The sequence below is a fragment of the Myotis yumanensis genome, unplaced genomic scaffold (genome assembly GCF_028538775.1).
Source record: "Myotis yumanensis isolate MYYU_CA2020_CCGP unplaced genomic scaffold, mMyoYum1.0.hap1 SCAF_3, whole genome shotgun sequence".
NCBI classification, from domain to species: domain Eukaryota; kingdom Metazoa; phylum Chordata; class Mammalia; order Chiroptera; family Vespertilionidae; genus Myotis; species Myotis yumanensis.
In genome coordinates this window covers 181,500,921-181,525,992 of record NW_027223754.1, presented here as the reverse complement: position 1 = coordinate 181,525,992, position 25,072 = coordinate 181,500,921, and the positions used below count along the sequence as shown (strand labels likewise).

The 25,072-nt window shown below is 36.8% G+C and overlaps 1 protein-coding gene across 8 annotated transcripts in view; it reads right to left on the bottom strand.

Moving 5' to 3' along the window:
• The window catches only part of SOX5 (SRY-box transcription factor 5), a 972,837-nt gene that overhangs the window by 192,203 nt on the left and 755,562 nt on the right, over positions 1–25,072 (bottom strand). For all 8 annotated transcript variants that reach the window (XM_070410551.1, XM_070410552.1, XM_070410553.1 and 5 more), the window contains 2 exons: positions 15,521–15,693; positions 10,102–10,170 (listed from right to left, as the gene is read on the bottom strand). In XM_070410551.1, the coding sequence (XP_070266652.1) occupies positions 10,102–10,170; positions 15,521–15,693 (242 nt within the window). The remainder of the gene's footprint in view (positions 1–10,101; positions 10,171–15,520; positions 15,694–25,072) is intronic.

Here is a 25,072-nt window from a genome sequence, read left to right as displayed (position 1 = left end):
GCAACAGAAAAAAATGTATTGTTATCTCTTGATTTACCTAAGGCAGCACCATCCCTCCTCTTATTCTGACTGCATGACACGGGCACTCATGACAACACACCCTCTATCATGAAAAGATTGCAATAATACATTATACTAACACCCTGTGGAAACTCTCTCTGAGCCTGTTTATGTTCCCTTTGCTCTCTCCCTAATGAACCACCCCACAGAAATTCAGATCATTTACTTTTATTTTTTTAATTTTCACCCGAGGCTATTTTTCCATTGATTTTAGAGAGCATGTAAGAGAGAGAGAAAGACAGAGAGAAACACTGATGTGAGAGAAACACATCCATTGGTTGCCTCCTACATGCACCCCAACCAGGGCCTGGGCCCAGGAGGAGCCTGCAACCTAGGTTCCTGCTCTTGACCGGAATCGAACCCGGGACCATTCGGTATGCAGGCCTATGCTTTATCCATTGAGCCAAACCAGCTAGGGCTCAAATAATTTACTTTTAAAATTAAAGCAAAAGACTTTTTTCACTTACTGTCTTTATCAGTGAACAACTTTCTATTCAATGTAAACATAAAATCCAATTGAATAATGACAAGAAAGAGGAGAAAAGTTATCCAGAGAAAGGAACTATGGGAGAGAGAAAATAAAGGGTAAAGGAAAGGACTAGACTAGGCTATGTGAGATGGTCGAGCAGCAGCTACAGATACAGGTATTGGCAAAGTGGCGGAAAGGAATATTGAGGCAGGAGTAAAAATGTATTCAGAATTAGATGGTAGTATGGGAGAAGAAAAAATTTTAAACACATACCTTGGTAATAAACAGAAAAATATAAAGTGAATATAATGATTTAAAAATATAGAACCTTGAGTTTATGTATGCACATATATTAATACAAATCTTTAAACATATGATAACAAAATTAGCTTATTATTTTACCTTTTAGTTAAATATATATATGCTATGAAAATTAATTAGTTCACCTCTTCTAATTTCCTTAAGTATAACAAGATTGCCGACATAAAAATAATTATTTTTAAAGAGATGTATCTTTTATAAATATGACATCCATTCTTTTGCATTTGTAGGTGAAGATTTAGTTATGTACATCTGCTTATGTGAAACACATGTTTCCTCCATTTATAAATATTAATTTCTTTCACTTATAAAGGAGCACTCTTTTACCTGGTTTATTGTAGAAAGAAAACTAATTACTTTAAAAAAAATCCTGCCAAACTGAGGATCTTACCAACTCAGTTTGATAAGATCACTTACTCTTATTTTATCAGAATTATCTGAATTAAGTCACCTATTGCTACAGGAGGCACCTTCTTAGTTTATATATTACTCAACTCTCCGGATCTCAGAAACACACACACACACACACACACACACACACACTCCTTACTTTTACTGACTATTAAATGGAGATAATGCCATAACTTATCTGAATTCTTGTGATAACTATATGAAATTACTTCCACAGATGAACAAAAACAGATCCAGAGACAGAGAAGCATCGATCAGATCGTCAAACCTCAGAGGGAAGGTAGGGGAGGGTGGGGGTAAGGGGGAGAGATCAACCGAAGGACTTATATGCAAGCATATAGGCCTAACCAATGGACATAGACAACAGGGGGGTGAGGGGCATGAGTGGGGGGGATGGGGGTAACGTGGTGATAAGGACACATATGTAATAACTTAATCAATAAAAAAAGAGAAGCAATGGGATACGCCTTTTCATCGATACAGTGCAAAGAACAAAATAATTTTACAAATCATATTCAGCACAGGAAATGTTGGTTATCTATTTTAATGCCCCCATAAACATCTCTTTGAATCCCTGGAGAAAATTATTGACTTGCTTGTTGTTATGTACACTACAGAGTGGGTAATGTGATCTCACTTTAATCATTCATACATTCAATAAATATTGTAAAGTTCTTATTATATGCCAGGAAGTATTATAAGTACTTTCAGTTTAGTAGTAATCAAGACCGATAAAATATTTGACCCCACAGAACTTATGGGCACATATGTGTTGTGGTAGTGGTAGGGGTACAGCAAAAACCAAATAGATATAAATAGGAAATTAGTGCCATGAAGAAAAGTAAGGGACTTTTATTTATAGCCAAACTGTCAATTAAGTAGGAGTTTAAAAATATATGCATGTATATATTTTGAACATTTTTATTCCAGACACTTTATATCCTATGCACCCCTGCCCCTCCTTTTCTTTTAGGAATTTCCTCAATGTGGTTCTGGAGCAAAGCAAGGAGAGAACCCAAGGTGGAGAATGCTATTGGAAACAGTGATTCTAGCTCTGGAGGGCCATACATGGATGTCTGAGAATTTCAGCTGGACCAACAAGGCTAAACAAAAGCAGGAGGACAGAGGGCAAGGAAGCCAGTGTCAAGGAAAAGGGGGTTCTGGGGACTTGATCTATTTCTGATAATTTATAGAAATCATAAGGCAAATGACATGAGGGGGAAAATAAAGGCAATTGGAAAGCACAAAGCTACTCATGAAGGAAATAAGGAGTATCCTCTTAAAACTATTCAGAAAACAGTATATAGACATATTGTAATGTCGACACCATTTATTGATTTTCAACTTTTATTATTGAGCAATAGGTAAAGCAAACAGGCATGTATGTATACACATATACATACGCACACATATAAGTTTAGAGTAAACATAGAGATAACGAAAGTTGGCAACTGGGAGTGTGAGAGGAGCGGTGCCATCCTCATCTGACAAGGCAAGTTCAAAAGACACTATGGTATAGTTGATTGAACAAGAAAAGAGGTGTAAGCAAACTATTTAAAGTTTCAAAGTAGTTATTGGAAGAACTTAAAAGACATATTTTGAGGTGAAAAAGGGGAATAGGAGGGAATGTCAGGATGGCAATATAGGAACTAAGTAAATTGTCCTCTTGTTTCCAAGTTAGCGATATTTAAAAATGATAAGTCAGCAATAGCACTGGAATCTATAATAATAAAATCATAATATGCTAATTAGACTGGATGACCTTTCCCATGAAACCTGGGTCCCGGGTGCCAGAGGGAAGTTGGTGCGGGCATCCAGGGGAAGGAAGGCCTACGCTTGCACAATTTTGTGCATCAGGCCTCTAGTTATATTATAAAACTGATAACTAGGAATCTATTAAACATAAAAACTTTAAAGATTTTTTGTTTTGTTTTGTTAATCCTCACCCGAGGACATTTTTCCATTAATTTTTAGAGAGAATGGAAAAGTAGGGAAGAGACACAGAGACAGAAATATTGATTACTGATTGGTTACCTCTCACATCCAAGGGAGGTAGGTCCCTTGACCAGAATAGAACCCATGATCTTTTAGTCTATGGGCCTATGCTCTATCCACTGAGCCAAACCAGCTTGGGCAAAACTTTTAAGATTTTAAAGTGGTTCCTTCTGAGTAAAAATATTGGGCATCACACAGCAGCCTGGGCTCTAGACAGTTGCTTTCATGACTCCCCTGTACCATTTTAGCCATGTGGAATGTATTTTATCAATAAAAATTGACATATATGTGCATATCAATCTCTATCTCTGTCTACAGAGACACATCTGTATGCATAGAGAAATGACATGAATGATGGAAATTTTATCATTAGGTAATCATTAGGAAATGCATTTTTTTTTTAAAAAAGGATTTATAAGTAGTTCCCTCTGAGTAATACAAGGCAGGTGTAGTTATCATCACTGCTCTGTTAGAAGAGGCCACCTATTTTCTCAACTATCTTTCTGTTTCCAGAAAGTACAAGAAAGAGAGGAATGTTACCTATAAAGTTACTTCTCTGTATCTCCATATTTTCTCCCCTACTAATCTGTCTGAATGCCAAGAACTGCATACTATCCAGTTGTGGTATATTTTGTTTCATATGGCAAATCATTAGTTGGACCTCAAGGAGTTAATTCATTTCCTTCTCAGGTGGAAATGCTTCCTTAATTGCATGGTGTTTATTCTTGGCATTTCCAGTCTCTTAAATAGACAAGGTTACTTTGCAATCTCTTTGTGCTCATATATGTGTGTGGGGTCTTGTTGAGGGGGGGAAAATGTTTCCAACTTACCACACTCCGAGAAAGAAATCATAAACCAGCAGGTCAGGCATGTACTATGCTTTCACTTTTAGCGTTATTATATTTTCAATACAATATTTCAATGGATTTCGTTCTGCATAATCATTTACCAAGAATTACCAAAACTCTTAATAAGCTCAGAGAACTTTGGCTCCAATAAAATGAAACCTTTGTTACAAATTGGTTGAGCCTATGACTGCAACTTAATCATTCAATTGTGCATAAGTCAAATTGTATTTTTACTTTGTAAGAATAAGTGCCCAGTGAAAGAAAACTCATTTTAAAACTTCGGGCCATTAAGCCTTAAATGGTAGAATATCAGTGAAATAAAAACGAGCTAAGCCAAGACTCAAGAAACTTGGAATCTAGCCATTGTTCCACAAGTAACAACTTCTGTTGACATTGGGAAAATCTAACCTGACTTGGGTTCAGTTTATGAATGTCCAAAGGAGAGCTAAGTCTAAATAAAGTCTTGCTAAAAGTCCCTTGTAATTCTAAAATTATATGAATTTGGAACACTGAAGGTACAGTTTTCAGTAGCTACTGCCATGTAGATTATATTTTTTCCCTAGAAATTCTCCTTTTGCTGGTAGTAGTCATTAAATTGTTCATCATCAGAAATACAAAGAGAATAAGTTTCTCCTCTGATGACTTAGGCAGAAATTTTTAGCAATGTGTGCTCACTATATGTCAGGCATGATCCAATTTAATTCTCAGATTAACCAGTTGTGATTTGAGTATTGTAACTCCCATTATATAGATGGGAGTAATGAAACAGAGGGATTAAGCTGTTTCCCAAGATCACACAGCAGATGAGGTGTGAAGATGCAGAGACTGAATTCAGGTATGTCTATTTCCAAAATAATGTGCTCTCATATACTTTTTTGTTAAATTGTTTATATCTATAAAAATTGAAATATATGTGCATGTGTTATATCAATAAAATTGAAAAATATATTCATATCAATATCTATCTCTATCTACAGAGACATATTTATCTGCATAGAGAAATAACATGAATGAATGAAATTCTATCATTAGGTAATCATTAGGAGATGTATTTTTAAAAAAGGATTTAAAAGTAGCTCCCTCTGAGTGAAAGGAATGTATTTAATTGAATGATTAAGTCATTACTAAAACTGTATTTCATACAGTTAAATATAGTTCTATGCCACCTAAAGAACCAAGCTCTTTCCTACATACCGTGGAATATACACCAGACATCTAACAATGTAAAGGAACGAAGATTTGATCTTTGCTCTGCCTTTAGCTCCAGACAGAACCAACAGCCCAAAACTATTATCAGACCTGAACATGCTTAATTTAGGAATCAGAAACAATGACAGGGAGTTATTAAATATCAATTATTTATCCCCAAGAGAAAACAATGAAAACAGTAGGAAAAGTCTATCAGAAGGGGAAATGCAATAAATTTGTGGAATCTCTTATGAAAATTCTAACACTGAAATTTCAGTATGGGAATCATGACAAATATTCATTTGACAAGAAGTACAACATCTAAAATCTGCCCTTAGAAATATTGTAAATGGATTTCATAGTAAAACATGTTTGACTTGGCCCTATTAGATGCTAATAAGAACCTTAAATTCCATTAAGTATTATTAAAAGAGAGTAAAAAATTTAAAACTAGGACATGCTTCCCCAGCCAAAAGCTTTAGAAACTCTGTCCCATACAAAGCTTCAAGATAAAAGAGAAACTGGGTCTCCAGGGACATTCACTTTGTTGCCATAATGGAAGTTCACAGAGGTCACATTCATTTACTTTAAAATTTTTTGGTAACAGTGAACCAGGTCAAGATGAACCATGGGTCTAGGATCATTATTGGAAACATAAACCACCTAACTATCAGTATTAGAAATAGGTTGATTTAATATAAAAGCTAGATTAGTAAGAAAATAAAATTACTAAAAAATAGCCATGGGCCCTGGCTGGTTTGGCTCACTGGATAGTGTCGGCCTGAGGACTGAAGGGTCCCAGGTTTGATTCCGGTCAAGGGCATGTACGTTGGTTGCAGGCACATCCCCAGTAGGGGTGTGCAGGAGGCAGCTGATCCATGCTTCTCTCTCATCGATGTTTCTAACTCTCTATCCCTCTCCCTTCCTCTCTGTAAATAATCAATTAAATATATTTAAAAAAATAGCCATGGTAGGCAGAAACATTACAGTAGAAACCTTACCCTCAAAGAAATCTAGAAAGATATTTTTCTCTGACACATTTATAAATTTGTACTAATATACTAATGTACATTAAAAATTAGCTAGATAGGTAGTAAGTAGGAATGTAAAAAATGTTCTTTTTTTAAGGACAATTAAAGGGAAACATTGCCCAATAGAAAAAAAAAAAGGAGACTGAAAGTTCTTGGTGTTCCTAAAATTAATAATCTCATAAAGAAATGACACAGTTCTAGAGTGCTAATAGGATGTTTCTGGCATTAGGATATGATTTTTTTTTTTTTTTTGTAGAATGAACTGGTTTATGATGTTACAAAAGATAACATAAATTCTTCTTTTAATCCTGAGTTATGTATTAACCTGGAAGACAACTATAACTCTAAATTATCTATAAGGAAGTAAAGTAGATTGTGTTTTCAGTCCAATTAGAATAATGCAATTTTAAAACCAAGGATGGTTTTTAAAGAAAGAAAAATAGTTCATGAAGAACTGATCCTAAGTTATTAATTAAAACTGCTTTTTAAAAATAATTCTTATGGTATTTTCTCTTCAAATAAGTAATTGAGTAAAACCTACCACCACTCTTTTCATTTGGAGTTGAAAAAAATAGAATTAATAGGCCCCAATAAATTTTAAATAATCTGGTCATTAGAACATGTGAATGTGTGTGCATACAGGCACATACAACTTGTTCATACATTGTAAAAATTAAATGACATGTACTTCAAATGAAATAAAAATGTCTAAATTAACCTCTCCTTTAAAGAGATCTCAGTAAAAGAATGAGAAAAATGTTGGGGAATATCATTCTCCAGTCATTTAACATATCCATCGAGTTTTTCCTGCTTTCTTACTCTTTATCAATCTAACCCACAAGGCAGATGTGTCTAACAAATTTAAGGTATTGTATGCCTTACCAATATTTGGACCAAGTTAATGTCTTATATATTTCAATTGAAACCAAAATTTTAAGGGAAGCCTTATTTGTGGAATAAAAACACTGATGTCCACTATTCTATCAATAAAGGAATTAGAACGCATTGTTTTCTAAAGTCCAAAGCAACAATAGAATAAAAAGTCAAAAAAATGAAATCAAGATGAGTAATGTAAATTGGCATATTTATTTCTACAAGGTCTTAAAGCTCCATTTTTAAGAAAGAAAAAAAGTAGATCAAATTCAAAATACGTATTTTCAGATATCAAAGAAAATTTAATCTATGATAAAACATTCTTATGTGATCATTTGATTACATATGCATCCACAAAACAATATTTTATAATAAAATTTGTTATATATTTTATTTGCCTTCCATTATATAAGGCTTTATTTTTGCTGTTCTTCCTACTTGTCCTGTGCTAATAAGGGAAATGTGGAAGTGGAAAAAAGAAAAGGGAGAGAAAACATTCTAAAGAAGAAATATGGTAAAGATTTATGTGAGAAAAACAGGATCTATTCTACCTTCTTAATCTTTTATTTCTACATATACCAGTATATCAGTGCCTCCCATAACTCTTGGAACAATCTCTCAACAGACAATGTTAAATATATTATGACTTTCATAATTATTAAGTGCTTGTAAGACTGCGCCAAATTAACAATTTATAAAATATGCTTTAGAACTATGCTTTTAGTTAATGAATATACTAGAAGCTGTGAAAATGAATTCCTTTCAGATTGTCAGTCTTGCTCAGTACTTATTTTCAGCTGGAATATTCCCGACTTCCCAAACTCTTTTTTAAAGTAATAACTTGATGGATGTTGACTCTGTCATTATCATTTATCTGTACTAAAACTAGAAAGAGGGTAAGTACACAGATATATCTCAACATCTCTCTTAATGTTTCCCCCAAATTACCATCAGTGTGACATTATTCCCTTTAGGGACTAATGGATATGTTTGTTTGTTTTCACTCTGTGCACTGGTGGAAGCCACCAGCTTAACATTTTGATCAAGTAGGAATTCTAAGCTTTTAAATTGCTCATACTTAGCAAAATTTCTATTAACTATCAGAAAACTTTGTCTCTGATCCTAGCTCTACTTGTAACTAGTTGTGTGATGTTGGGCAGGTTATTAAACTTGGCTTGAATCCATCCATTTCAACATTTGGTCATTATAACAGAGCTTAAAATCCACATTTTATATACAGTGTTCATAATTGTGAAATAATTCCAAAAAAAGGAATGGAAGATGATGATTACATTTAAGTGGTCAAACAAAGCTTACCCATCTACATATTTAAATATGGGTTGAGATACAATTTTGCAATTCTGGTTAACAAAGGACTCTCTCAGTCTCATAAAAAAATTGTAAAAATTTAGAACTATTGGTACATTCATCAAACTATAGTGAAATCAAGTGATTTGCAATGGGCCACATCACTGATTATGGAATTGTCCCTTATTTATATTGAGAACTTGCCATAACATTTTTGTTATAATAGGTTTTCAATAATTAAAAACATTTTAAATCTAGATAATCTGATACCATCAACTAAAACTATATTCAAAGTCATCACACTTAGACTAAACATGGAAATCCAATTAACAGTTTTAAACCTTTGAGCAACCACACTCCTGGTAGAACATATTCCATTAGAAATATGCTTCTAATAATTACAGTTAAGGAAAGTGAAGACTTTGGTTGGATCATCTCATTGATATATAGCTCTCACTGAGGCTGTGACCAGTTCATTAAAATCTCAGGGAGAACAAGAATGAGTCAACCCTGTGGTCTATATAATCTAGGGAAAAGACATTAAATGTACCTGACCCAATTAAATACAATGGAATAAACTCTGTTGACAAAGAAGTCTAAAGATGATTAACAAATGAATGAAATAATTTTGACACATTTTCTTCCGCCATTTATGATATTCACTTTTAATAAAATATATTGGATTTTCAAGGTAAAACTTCAAGAGTATGATGAATGTTTCCCCAGATAATCTGACTGCAAATCTAATAGTTGCCTCCAGATGAATGAAGTTACACAGAGTTGGATTCATAGATCCATGACTCAGGTTCCTTTCCTTGCTAGTCACAGTGAGTATATATTGAACACTTACTATATGTCTTGACACTACCCTAAAGCCATCCATCCATGACTTCATTAAATCCTCATAAACACTCTATGAAATAAGTGCTTCTAGAAAAAAGAATTTTCAGGAAGGGATACAAATTCTGTCCAAGTTCATGACACTAGTGAGTGGTAGAGACAAGACATCACTGGCAAGGTATTTTTTCCTTTTGTTACCAAAACAACCGCTTTCTTTGTTCTTTATGGATGCTTCTTATCATTGCAAATTTCCACATAAGAAAAATATGGAGGTTATAGAGCCCACTGTCTATACTAAAGGTAAGATTCTACTTGAACACCAAATCGTTATGTTCCCTAACTTCAACCTTTATCGCACATGGCTCTTGAACATACCGCAAAAGTTCTTACTGTTGTGACTAAATGAAAACCCACTCTACCTTTCTGCTTTGGTTCCCCTGCACCTCCACCATTAAGAACACATTTGCAGGCACATTTTCAATATGAAACAACAGAGAAAACGAAACATTTCTAACATTAATTTCCCTTCAATATGGGATGAAAATTGCGGTCAGCCTGCTTAGACTGGAGCTGCCTGACACAGGAGGGCCCGTGACAGGGCCACCACTGTATGATTCTCCTGGCACTGGAGACAACACAGCATGGATTAGGCTGAAAGTAATTTTTACTTTAGATCATTTCAATCAGGTACATCTAAAAATGAGAAACAAATATAGATTTTTTAATTGGAAGAATGTATGAAATTATGATTTCTGACCTGGATCTGTTGCTGAAGCAAATTGATTTTGTGTTGTTGCTGCAGAAGTTGCTGCTGTTGTCTGGCAATCTGTGAAGAAATAGCACATGGGCAAATTTAAAGTGTATTTATTATAGTCCTATGGGGAAATTACCAATGTTCTGTTTCTCAAAGTTTGATTTGACACTGATTACTAAGTTGATGCAAATAGAAATGCTTGTGCCTGTACAGTACCAGCGGTTCATCATTAAGTAGGATCAGTTAAGACATTCAATCTTTGGGAACCATTATGGTTCTTTTCGCCTAAAAGGAATGATGCCTTAAAACACTACAACAGTGATCTAATCCAGTATGAAATGTTCATTTCAAAAATCCCACTTCCTGGCGATATCTTAAGAAGATACTATCTCTGACATTTTCAGCTGTTTTCTATGAGAGTATTGATTAAACAGGGGGGGGTTTGTGACCCAGGAATTCAGAGTAGCACAAACTATTGTAAGATGCTTTATTTCTTACTGAGTTTTTATGTTTTTTAGTTGTTGTTTTTTGGTAAATACTGTCCTCATTTCTGCCTCTAACCTGCCATCTTCTTAACGTACTCCATTCTGATTCCTGCTCCCATTCGCAACTAAAATCATTCTTAATAAAGTCACCAGACACTTCCATTTTTTAAACTGTGAAGTGATTTTTAATCCTTACCTTTTGACCTTTCATCAGAACGCAATACTCAAGGCTTTCAGTGATTCCCGTACCTTCTTCCTTGACTTCTAGTACATCATGCTTCTAAGTACATTTTGCTTCTAAGTCCCAGTCTGTTCCTTCTCAGTCACCTTCAAAGCCTTTATCCACTGTTGTGGTGCTATAGGCTTAATTTCAGACTCAATTCTTTTACCTCTATGCCTACTCCCATATGTATGCCAAGTGCTTATACATTTGTTTCTGCAGACTAGACCTCTGCTTCAAGCTTTAGACCCACTTATACAATAACATTCCCAAAGGTACTTCAACAGATTAAAAACTAAACTTAGGACTTAGCCCTCAGTGTGGTCATCTGAAAGGTAGTCATCTGGAATGCCAGCAACTAGCACTGTCATCCGTTATTTGCTCTGATAATATCCTCTTACCTGTATTATGGTATAGGTCATGCATATTTTGCTCACCATTTGCAAAATGCCTGACTAGTTAGTGCAGAATGCTTGATTGACTAGATGAGAAGAGAATTTTAAAACGCCTTATTGCATCATAAAGGGTAGGCTACCTTCTCATGAGAATGTAACATAACCCTCTCATAAGTAAGCACTGGTTCTTATCCTCACCATTGCCATTTTCATTAAAAAATGTATTTCCTTAAATTCAGTATCAGAAGGCTAAAAATTGAGGATAAAATACAAGCAGAGTCCTTTACTATGAATGAAAGAACCAATATGAAGGGGATGGGTCTACATGGCTGCACAATGAACTTTCTATTTCCCTTATGGACATCAGTACAACTATGTTTATTGTAATGTTTTCTTTTATCTTAGGAATATAGTAAAAACATTTTTTTTCTGCAGAAAGGTAGAAAATGATATAGTATAAAAGGGAATGTCTCTTTTTCCTTAAGTCCAGTTCTTTCCTCCCACACCCCAATATTTCAGTTGATATTAAGGATTCATCATGAAACCGACCACTTCATACCATTCCATACTTCTTCCTGTTCCAAGCTACTGTTCCCTCTTGCCTGAATTGTTGTGATAGCCTCCCGTTTGCTCTTTTTGCTTCTGCCCTTGCTCCCTACAACCTATTATAAACCAGCATCTAGACTCTAGAGAGATCCTTTGACAAGGTACATTGTCATGTTATTCATCATTTCAAAACACTCTGTCTCAGAGGAAAGGCCATGTAATGCCTGCAAGCCCAATATAATCTGGCCTCCTATCTCTCTGATTTCATCTTCTCCTTCTCTTCCTTTGTCACTCCACTCTTGCCACATTTCTCTCCTGTCTCTAGAACACACCAAGGATGTTCCCACTTCCCAAGGTTACTCCAGCCTCTGAGCTCTGCACTTGCATACCCCTCCATCTGAAACCCTCTTTTCCAAAGTAACTGGTTTGTTCACTCCCTCATCCCCTGTAATTCCTTACTCAACTATGACCCTGTCAATCAATAGGTCTTCCCTGATGACTCCCTTTAAAAGAGCCCCTCAACCCAGCACTTTCATCCCTAACTCTCTGCTTTATTTTTTTCACCATAATCCTTATCAACATATAATATATTTTACATTTTAATTTGTTGTCTATCTCCTACCAATTAGAATTCAATACATGAGGGATTTTTGTCTGTTTCGTTCCTTGCCGGATCCCCGTAACTATAACAGAAGCTGAGATCAACGTGGTACCCAATAGATATTTGTTGAGTGGATGAACATGGAATGGAGCTCATGGTCTGGTGGAAAGGCTGATCAGCCAACAAGATCATTAGCATCTCTAAGAGCTGTCAGAGGAAGATTAGAGTGTGCAGAGGAGGCCTGTGCTGTGCTAAGTAGGGAGTGTTAAGAGGAGAGTCAGAAAAGAAACCCTCAAGATAAGATAAACCTAACCTGTATCTTAAGGAATAAATACTAAATGTCATTCAGAGATATCCCTGTGTCCTGATGAAAAGAGCAGTGACCACAACAGTGTTGACTATGCATGTCAGAAACGCATGGTAGAGAGGATCTGGCAGAGCAGATGGGTTCTGGAAAGCTGACCTGCGGCCCTCAGGAGGGATCTTCTCACAGGCTGAGTAGGCATCACTGCCTGGCATCTCTCCAGTATAGGGAAGACATTCTAGAAAAACTTAAGGATTTCTAGAGTTCAAAGGAGAATGTCAGAGAAAGTAAAAAATTCTAGAACCTAGTGATGATATTTGGGGATGGGCCAGAATGTGAAAGAGAATGAAAGGAACCTTGCTCTCCATTAGTGATTGTTCAAAGTTTTAGGGACCCTCAAACCCACCAAGGTGGGGATTCTTTACAAAGAAATAACCCCATCTGAGCTACAGTTTCAGATGCGCCCAGAATTTTCTAGAATTCAGATGTCTGAAGGTACTGAAAGTTAAAAACATACATGAAAAGACTGGTGTTTTTCTAGACTGTCACAGGCTAGCATTCTGACCTGTTTTTTTGTTTGTTTGTTTGTTTGTTTATTTGTTTTTGTTTTTTATAGGAAGGTAAAGAAAGAAAATATGGGCCATGGCCAATAACAGGTCAAATATATGTTGAAAGAAAATGATGAAGCATTTCATTGAAAATAAAAATATCATCTTTCAAGCAGATATGAACCACCAAGTAGAGAGAATAAATTGAAAATAGGGGATCTCTTCAAATATATTCTGAATATTTCTTTACCCCTTTCAACTATGCTAGTTTCCATTTTGAGAGCAGTTTGGAATGTTTGGCATTATTGAATACCTCTGACTAAACAATGACTCTCCTCCAGTGTGGATGGTGAGTGGACTGAGCACAAAACATAGGACGTTAGCCCTCTAAACGATGCACCATCTCTATATGGACAATTGCCTTATGCATGCCCTCTATCTCCCTTTATTACTGGCAATTTTCCTTTAAGTAATAGTTCTCATGCTTTGTTACCAGTTTCTCACTATATGTCAGTTCTTCTACATGTCATTTCTGACTGTCTGATTTCTGCTACAAAAGCTCCATAGAAGCCATACTATTAAAGCCAACAAGAATCTAAATGAAAAATATAATAGATTCCTGGTTCTGAATTTGTTCATTTTCCTCTCTCTAGCAGCTGTATACCAGTATCTCCAAGGATCTACCGTTAGTTCATGTCCATTTTCTCATGATTTCACCCCTTCTCTAAGTCAAGGCCTATAAACCTGCTATTTCTCTGTATAGAACACTCTGGACTCAAGATATTAATATGGCTGTGTCTTGTGTGTCATTTCAATCTGAGCCTAAATGCTTGATCCAATCACCCTAGCTAAGAAATACTGCCTTGACATACAAGTAACTATTTATCGAATTATTCTTGTCATATTTCTTCAAATAACTTATCACTACTTGAGATTATTTTGTTAATGTCTCTTTTTCTTTGTTAAAACACATTGGATGCGGGAAACATATTTATACATTTTACGTTGATTGGTAAACACAATTTTCCAGGGAGTTTTCCAGTATTTGTCTGTTTAAAATTTAAGAAAAATAATTCAGTGTACATTTTATAGTAAATCACAGAAAGTTTCATTGAAAAAAATATGTAAAACTAAAGTTATCGTAATTTTACTGAATGTTGCCATTTGCGCAAAAAATAAGCAAAAACGGCCCGCATACAATGTGTTAATCACCTCTTTCCACTAGAATTTAGGGGCTTTGTCTTTCTGGTTAATTGAGGTAGCCTCAGCAGTTAGTTAGCACAGTGCCGGGCACATAAGAAGCACTTGATTGAAAATGAATAAAACTTTTCTATTCCAGTGTTTTGAACTACCATGTCTATGTAGATAATCTAAGACATTTAAGTCAGACCTCTCTTGATTGGTATTTCTACCTGTCTCTCACTTACCTCTAGAGCAGTGGTTCTCAACCTTCTGGCCCTTGAAATACAGTTCCTCATGTTGTAACCCAACCATAAAATTATTTTTGTTGCTACTTCATAGCTGTAATGTTGCTACTGTTATGAATAGTAATGTAAATATCTGATATGCAGGATGGTCTTAGGCGACCCTGTGAAAGGGTCATTCGACCGCCAAAGGGGTAGCAACCCACAGGTTGAGAACCGCTGCTCTAGAGGGACAATCTGACAACAGCTCTAATTCAGCATCATATAGCCAGTTGCTGTTCCAAAGTAGTCCTCCCCCTGACTTTCCCTATTATTCAAGCTCAACACTTTTCTTCTGCCTTTTGCCCACTCAAAAAATTCAACTAACCGTAACTCTTCCACCTGTTTATTGCTTTCTTCTTTTTATCATGGTCAATACCCTATCTAGTTCAGATTCTCACTCCTTCTTATTATCTAAAATTCCTGCCCCATAATTGAAAATTTACTTTATTTGGTGAATCCTACCTATTCTTCAAAGTTCCAGAACAAACACCTGTTTAATGTTCCTGACTGGAAATGTTCTCTTGACTCTCCATGGTTTTTGGTACTGACTGGAAATGTTCTCTTGACTCTCCATGGTTTTTGGTACTGACTGGAAATGTTCTCTTGACTCTCCATGGTTTTTGGTACTTCTCTCATGACCTATCAGCACCTTGATTATAATTACTTCCATGCTACTCACCACTAAAGAAGTAGATAACTTTCTTCAGATCAGAGTTTGCTTCATCATTTGCCTTTTTACTTATTTATGTGGGCAAAAGGGGAGAGAGGCTTTAAATGATCTTTGTATGCCTAGGAGAATGACATAAATAGCAGGCAAAACAAAGCCTGAGGAAACTGTATCTCTACTTCTTACTCACCTGTTCTTGCTGCTGCTTGGCCAGCTCCATTTGCTGGCGTTGTTTCTCAATCTGAGATGCAGCCAGTTTCTTCTGCTCGTCATGGGCAGCCAACAACTGCTCTCGCAGACTGGTCAGCTGATTGATCATACCCATAAGCTGCCTCTCCTTCTCAGCTAGGCTTTCGGGAGTTCCTGAATATAACACAGCAATAAAACATAGAAGAAAGGAAAAATGAGAAGAGAGAATTTTTCAATGACAACGATCCTATTGTATTGAGAACTATTCCAAATATAAGGATCTGCACACAAATCAACATATATCTTTTAGATTTTAACTCAATAGTAAAAAGTCATCACAAAATATCAGAATGAATAAATATTTTGATTTTTTTATATAACAAGTAATAATCTATAGCTTTTTTCCCTTTTATTTTACAAGTAAACTGTAGGCTGACTAGCTATTTTTAATGTTCTAAGTTGGAGCCTGATGGAAATAAGAAGTATAAAGTAAAACGAGGTCTAAAGCACAGTGCATGAACCTAAGTAGCTTTTAAATCAAATTAAAGAGGCAATACAAAGACATGAAAATTTAATAACCATAACTATTTTATTTTATTGATTTCAGAGAGAGGAAGGGAGGGAGAGGGTGGAATAGAAACATCAATGTTGAAAGAGAATCATTGATCCACTGCCTCCCGCACACCCCCTACTGAGGTTCAAGCCTCCAACCCAGGCATGTGCCCAAACCGGGAATTGAACCCTGACCACCTGGTTCATGGGTCAAGGCTTAACCACTGAGCAACACAGGCTGGGCAATAACCATAATTATTAAGAGTTCAAGGTATTATTATCAATGATATGATTCCTTAAAAAGAATCTTGAGGAATCAGAACTAAGGAATCATACATTACAAGGGGGAAAAATAGCCAATCAAGTCTTAGACTCTTTTCTCATATGCCACTTAGACTTCCTTTAAAATAGCTACCAGAGAAAATACTCAAGTTTGAGAATGTTAATTTAGTCTATCATGAAATAATACAATGTGGTTGGAAAATGAATAGACCATATTATGGGCAGCCAATATTACAGTTAAATCCAAGATTTGGAGAAGTCACAGCAGTTATTTAAAATAAATAGTATGTTCAATATTTTAAAGTATGCCAGTGGCCCTAGCCAGTTTGGCTCAGTGGATAGAGTGTTGGCCCACAGACTGAAGGGTCTGGAGTTCAATTCCAGTCAAGGGCACATGCCTTGGTTGCAGGCTCGATCCCCAGCCTCTGTAGGGGCACGTGTGGGAGGCAACCAGTCGATGTGTCTTTCTCATATGTGTCTCTTTACATTGAAGTTTCTGTCTCTCTGTCTCTCCCTCTCCATCCCACTCTCCCTAAAAATCAATAGAAAACTATCGTCTTAGTCAGGTTAAGTACATATTTGATACACCGAAGAGGTGAGCCGTTCACTGAAACAGAAACATTATCGCTTTTAATTGTTCTTCTAAAACTCAAGATAGATAAGATCCCTATGGTAAAGTACTAGTGGAGGAGAGAACATACTTTTTAATTACAATTTTCACTTGAAACACAAGACACTAAGCCAGCGGTTCGCAACCTGTGGGTTGCGACCCCTGAAAATACATCCTGCATATCATATATTTACATTACGATTCATATCAGTAGCAACATTACAGTTATGAAGTAGCAAAGAAAATAATTTTATGGTTGGGGGTCACCACAACATGAGGAACTGTATTAAAGGGTTGCAGCATTTAGGAAGGTTAGCCCTATTTTAATAATGCATTTGCCACCCGTATATATAATTAGATAGAAGAATCTGTTAGAACTCAGTCACCTTTCCCCATCCCACTGCATTTCTCCCTACCAATTTATGCTGAAAAAAAGCATGTGTTTTTTTAAGATGTAGTAGCTAGAGTTAGTGTCTTATAATTTTCATGTGCCCATTTAGAATGGGAATAAAGTTTCTAATGTAATTTACCTGGGCTAGAAAAGAAACATCCAGAAAAGAAATTCTGAATGAATATAAGGTAAGAATCATGCCATATATTCCTTGCCTCATTCATTGCAGTGCTCCTTAGATTGTCATTAATGATTTATTATACTTCAGATATTTAGATCATCCATAAGAAGGACATTTAGGCCTGCCTAGATGGCTCAGTTCATTGAAGTGTTGATGCATACACCAAAGGCTGTAGGTTCAACTCCCCATCAGGGCACATACCTAAGTTTTAGGCTCCATCCCTGCTCGGGTGAGGTCGGGAGGCCACTGATAGATGTTTCTACAACATTGATGTTTCTCTCTCTCCCCCTTCCTCTCTCTCTAAAAATCAATAAAAGCATATCCTTGGGTGAGGGTTTTTTAAAAAGGACATTTACTCTAAGAATAACTATATGACTATTGTAATTAGAATCCTAACATCAAATCATCTAAATGCTGGAAAGGTTTCTTAAATGAAAATATTCAAATTATGGTAAGATGTACATCTTCATACATTGTCAATAGAGGAGTAAGCTGCTACCACATTGCTAGGATACACACTAGGAAAAATAATACATATCTTGTCTTGTAAGCCTCTCATCTTCAAGAGGGTAATTTCACTTCTAAAAATCTATCCCAACAAAGCTATTGAAAATGGAGATAAGTATTAGTAAGTGTTTGCAATGAAATATGAGAAACAATCTAAATGTCAAATGAAAATAATTGAGTAATTAGGTAGCCATACACTAGAATATTTTACATCTGTGAAAAAAGTATTTAAGAATTGTTAATGATATGGTAATTTGCTCATAATATAAAGGTAGGTGAAAAAGTTGGATAGAAATGAGACTTCTGTATAAACACCTCAATGCATACACACATATAGATTTAGAAAAAAATGGAAGAAAAATTGTCTATATATCAATAATGGCTATTTCTAAGGAATGGGAGTACAGGTCATTTTAATGTTTTCTTCATATTATATTTAGAAAATTTTCTACAATGAACGTTATTACTATTATTTACATACTTAGAAAATGTATTTCATGTAAATATGTGGAAGAATAATTTAAAAGTTTAAGGTGGCATTATGCATTTTAATAAGTAATATGTCAATGTGTAAAGAAATACACTAATTTGATGATGAGTGTAAACAAATATGAGTGGCATTGGTATATAAAAGCTTAACAAAATCCTTTTATCTTTACTTATTAATATAGACATACCAGTAAATAAGATTTACTTGGAACTTAAAGCAAGTCTGATTTATGAGTCCATATTCAATCACACTTTTTGCACCTTTAACCTCCCTTTATTGTAAACTTTTCACATGACTTCTCAGACACAACTCAATTCTATTTCAATTCCTAATTAACTAACCTTTTCTTCTCAATCTTCTTCACTGGTCCTTCCTCTTCTACCACTCATAAAGACTCATAATCTTTCCAGTCCCATTCTCTGCTTTTTTCTGGCCTTGGCATAACTAACATGATTCAATTCCTAAGTTCTATATTTCAACAATTCTAAGACATTTATTTTGTACATTTAAAAATCTCTGTCTTACAATGGATACTGCCTCAATCAATGAAATGTGAAGGCATTTGCCAACCCTAAGCTTGTCTTCCAGCCCTAGTAACTTATTTACAGATGCAGAATGGATATCTGTGAGTATAGACTTCAGTTTTAAAATTTAACATGTATAAGGTAGAACTTTGCCTTTTCCTCCCTCTTTTAAAACATTGCCACCCAATAAACTTCCTAGGCTAACATATCAACATCATCTTCAATTCTCTTCTTAAATATCCATCCCTGCTATCCATTATATCAATATATTATATTTTTTCCTCAAAATAGCTTTTTCTTCTTTAATTTAAAATATAAATTATTTTTCATTATTATTATGTTCACATGAGTAATTATAAAAGGGTATAAGCAAAAGATTTCTCTGTCTTTTAAAAAAAAATCAAAATTAGTGGTGTGTGTTTTTTGTGTACCCCATCCTTGTTAATAAAGATTTAAGCATATACCATAATATTTCTGTACTAGTTTACCAGCGCTGCAGTAACAGAATACCACAGATTGGGTGACTCAAACAACAGATGTTTACATCTATTGGCCAGGAGTCCAAGATCAGTTGTCACCAAGATTGGTTCCTTCTAAGGGTTGTGAGCAAAGGATCTGTCCCAGACCCTGCTCCTTGCCTGTAATTGGCCAACGTTTTTCTGTGTCTTCACATCATCTCTCTTTGTATATATCTGTGTCCAAATCACTTCTTCTTTATAAGGACACCGGTCTTATTGGATTAGGGCCCACCTGAATGAACCCATTTAAATTTAATTACCACTAAAGAGACCCTATCACCAAGTACAGTCACATTCTGAGGCACTAGGGCTTGTAACTTCAACATAGGAATTTTTGAGAGATCACATTCAACCCGTAACAGTTTCCTCTACAAAACTGACAATATAACACAAACACTGCTGTGCATGCTAGGGAGGGCTCTTGTTCCCGATTCTCTTCTCCATCTCCACTGCCATGTTTCATCTTTTTCATGAATTGTTTTAGCAAACTTTTAATAGAACTTCCTGCCATTGTTTTTTTTCTTTCTACAGGCCTATTCTCTAAACAGGTACCAAAATTAACTTCATGGAAAACAAATCTTGTCATATCACTTCCTCCGTTTAAACAACTCCACTATCTTCAGAATAAAATGTCAACTGATTTTTAAGAATGAATGAGTTCCTTCAAAATATAACTCAACCTTCCCACTTCCTTTGTGCATCTAAATTCTAGTTACACTGAATTTTTCCCCATACTTCCCCAAAACCATCCTTTATAAGTGCCGACTACCTAACCATTCATTCTTCATGCTGGAGCTCATGTGTCATATTCTTTATGATTTTTTTTCCTTATTCCCACTGATACCAACCATTCCCTTCCTTAGGAATTCAAACAGTATGTATCTTTATTACAGCACTTACTCATTAATTGTATTATCTTATTTTCACACTTATCTCCTAAAGTCAACAGACACAGTTGTGACACAATAATTTTCAGTTATCAATTTTTATATCTTCATTACCTACTATAGGACCTGGCATATGCCAAATCATCTAAAACCATTAATGAATAACATAAAGAATAAAGTCCATTCCCTTTATATCACTCTGAAGGTTAGGCATACCGTATAGCTAAGAGAAATGAGGAGATGGTTTATTTTATAAAACAGTTGCATAAGTGTTTTGATTTTGGCTCATGAGAGTTAAGCCAAGGAACTTATTCTTTTGTTAAAGAAATTTTCCCCATTTTATAAAGCCAAGATAAAGGATTAAGTCCTATGGCTTCATATCAAAATTACCATGTTCTTTATTTTGTTTCTTTGTTTGTTTTTTTATCCTCACCTGGGGATATTTTTCCATTGCTTTTTAGGGAGAGTGGAAGAGAGAGGGAAAGACAGAGATAAACATCCATGTGAAAGAAACACATCGACTGGTTGCCTCCTGCACCAGCCCAGACCAGGGCCCAGGCCAGGGAGAAGCCTGCAACCGAGGTATGTGCATTTAACCAGAATCAAACCCAGGACCCCTTGTCTGCAGGCCGATGCTCTATGCACTGAGCCAAACCAGCTAGGGCTCAAAATTACCATGTTCTTTACATTATCCCCCAGTGTGTGGGGCGGAACTAATAAATGACCTTGTGAATATTGGAAATTCTAATAATAGTTATAAAACATTCTAGACTTTAAAAAGAACATTCCTTAATATGATGTAACAAAAGCCACCAGGGAAGGAAACCAGCTTTAGTCATCCCCCTCTCAAGTAAGATAAATCACCATCCACACATTATTTGGATCCCTTCTTCTGCTTTAGTTTCTATAGCTAATGTATTGGGAATTCTGTTAACCCTTACCCATAATATAAATCAGTCCATGAATTGTCATTTCCACTACCACTCCTTACTCCATACCACCATCATCTCTGGTCTTGATTAATACACCCATTTTCTAAACCATTCTACCTGGAACCAGTTTTCTAAACCATTCAACCTCCCCTACTAAAACCCATTCTACCTGCTTCTTCCTACCCTACAAAAATCCATTATCTAATTAAAAGTTCAGAGTGATGTTCAGGAAGGTAAATCAAATCATGTCACATGCCTGTATAAAATGACTTCATAGCTTTATGCTGCATCCTATATAATAAAGATGTAATATGCAAATGGTCGTTACATAACGACCAACTGCATAACAACCAGATCACGGATCAGCAGGAGGCTGGGAAAGCGAGCTACAAGCCGGCAGTGGAGAGCTACAGGAAGGGGCAGGGCAGCAAGCTATGAGGGGGAAAGGAGGGAGGGGGCAGGGGGAGTTACAAGAGGGCAGAGTAGTGGATGGAGAGCTACAGGAGGGCGGCAGCGAGCTACTGGCTACAAGCGGGCAGTGGAGAGCTACAGGAGGGGGCAGGGCAACAAACTATGAGGAGGGCGGGGGAGGGGAAAGGGGGAGCTGCAGGATGGCGGGGCAGCGGGCAGAGAGCTACAGGAGGGGTGCAGAGAACTACAGGAGGGCAGCAGTGAGCTACTGGTGCACAGATTCGTGTGCAGGGCCACTAGTCCTATCTAATAAAGAGGGAATATGCTAATTGACCCTAACACTATCGCAAAAATGGCGGTGCCCACAACCAATAAGGAGGGAATATGCTAATTGACTGTCCCACCCTCAGCCAATAAGGTGGGGATAAGATGAAGGCGCCCACAGCCAATAAGGAGGAAATATGCTAATTTACTGCCCCATCCACAACCAATAAGGAGGGAAAATTCTAACTGACTTCCCTGCCCTCAAAGATGGCAGTGCCCAAGCCAATAAGGAAGGAATATGCTAATTGACTACCCCACCCTCAAAGATGGTCGTGCCCACAGCCACAAGATGGCGGTGCCCAGTCCCCTCAGCCCCACCAGGACAGCAGGCTCGGCAAGGCTGGGCCTGCCCCTGGCGGGCCTGGTCACTCCACGCACCTACCTCCAGAGTCCACCAGTTCGCTCAGCCTCCCAGCTGCCCAGGGCTGGCCCAAGGCACAAGACAAGCCTCAGATGGCAACTGCCCAGCTGATGCCCGAGATGTAGGCAAGCCTCGGATGGCGGCTGCCCAGCCACCCAGGGCCACCTGAGGCTCAGGTAACCAGAGCCAGCCGAGACTTGCGCTGCTGGCAGTGGCAGCAGCAGAGGTGTGATGGAGCTTCGCCTTCCTCTGATTGCCGGGTTGCCTCCCGCCCCTGAGGGCTCCCGGACTGTGAGAGGGGTCAGTCCGGGCTGAGGGACCCCCCTCCAATGCATGGATTTTCATGCACCGGACCTCTAGTATATAATAAAATTCAAACTCCCTATCCTTAGAAAGCCCTGAATGATCTGCCGTCAACTTCTATGGCATCGTCACCTCCCACTTTCTCTTCTGCAAAAATGTTTCAGTCACATGGCCTTCTTTGAGTTTCTCTATAACCAATATGCAAACATGCTCCCACCCTAAGGCTTTTGTACTCCAATTGTTTCCCTTGGGAAAATCTTCACATAGTTCAGGGTTTCCCAATCTGGACACTGATATTTTGAGCCATACAATTCTTTTTCTGGATATCTGCGTTTAGTGTCTCTGGCTAGGTGCTGGTACTACTCCCCACCTAGTTATAACACCCCAAAAATGTCTCCAGACATTGCCAAATTTCCCCTGATGGAGCAAAATCATCCCCAATTGAGAACTACATCAAAAGGCTGGCTTGCTTCTTTAATCCATTCAGCAAATATCCACAGAGTTCCTCCTATGTGCCTCACACCCATTTAGGTGCTGAAGCGCTACACTGTACAAACAAGCCAGACAAGAATGTCTGCTTAATAGACTTTGCATTTAAAGAAAGAGATAACCAATCAATAAATCAATCAAACTCAGATCCAACTGGATAGCAGAAGTTGTTGAATGAACTGAAAAATATAGTGAATAAATAGACTAACGGGAGAGAGTCTAAATTTACAGCGAATGCTTCTTTCAGTGGAGCTCTTATCCAACAAGAGAGAAAGGCAGAACCCCCTCGGATTTATTACTTGGGATCTGATTCTTATCCCCAGGCTGCTTGTTTTCAAATGGTCTAATGTTATTTAAACAGAATTATCTCTTTCAGGCCACATACTGAATCAACAATCTCTTTTTATCTCAGAATGTTATGTCACCTAAGAGGGGATCTACTTTATCCACATGTTCAATCCACATAGGACGTCTTTAGTTCGCAAGACCTGAAAGGCCATAGTATTGCTGAATGGATTATTTCCTCGAATCCATTACTGGCATTATAGAGCTATTTGGTTTTTGCCTTTATGTCCCAACTTCTAGAAAGAACAAAATTATAGCTTTCAAAAAGAGCCATTTTTTTTTTTACTGTACTAACTTCAGTTGGCATTTTCTTTAACACCAGATACCACACTTTGCCTGCCTAGATGAATGCCTTTTGAGTAGGGTGAGAAAGGTCCACCAGGGACACCAATGGGAAAGAAACCAGGTTCTAAAGAATTCTTCAAAGAAGGCAGGTGGAGAAACCGATCTGGGCATTTCTGAGTGGCCTAGCCAGAAAACCTCTCAAACAATGCCCTTCTTTTAAAAACCTCACCGAGATAGAGATGCTATTTGATAGAATTTTACATGCAGATATTTTTTGTTATAATTATACAAATAAATTTAAGTCAATAAAATGCAAAAGTTGCAATGATTTGACTGAGAAAAAATGATCTGTTCAGAATAATCAGAGCCACCATGGGTCCCCGATACTGTCCTCAGGTGAAGTGCCAATGCAGTGACCTTCAGTGTAATGGAATGTCATGCTAGCTGAAACAGTGTGTGACTCAACTGGTTGCCAACTGGGATGCAGGCACTGTGTTTTCCCCTTTCCAATAACTACGAGGCTATAAGAGGTATTGCTTTATCCTTCACAGAAACTTTATTCAGTGCCTTTGCTTCCAATAAGGGCAAAAAATTCTATAAATTGTCCACTTACACTATATGGCTGATTTGAGAAGAAGAAATAAATAATTTCTTCAGGTAGCTAATCAGTTTATTACATGGATGGACTGCTTGCTGTCTGCAGAGAATTTTAGGCAAACTGTTTTGTTCTGCAAAATTGGATCAAGTGTCGCTTTGTGTGTGTGTGTGTGTGTGTGTGTGTGTGTGTGCTTGCGCGCGCACACGTGCACGCACACGCGCGTGTTGAAGGATGGTTTCTAATGTAACTTTAACATCTAATTACTTCACATTTCCAGAGTACCAGACCATAAAATGATGTAAATTCATACAGGCAAAATAATCTAACCTGTAAAATAATTTTATGCTTTTAAAAGTGGTGACCTTTACTGACTCACATTGTTTCTTAAAAAGTGAGAATGACTTTAAACAGGTAGGAAAACAATTTATTGATACCTAAACTATCCAAACCAAAGACTATTTATTTTTCCTACTTTTAAAAGTTTATCATTTTTGCCCTGACTTGTGTTGCTCAGTGATTATAGCATTGGCCCATACACTGAAGGGTCAGAGGCTCAATTCCCG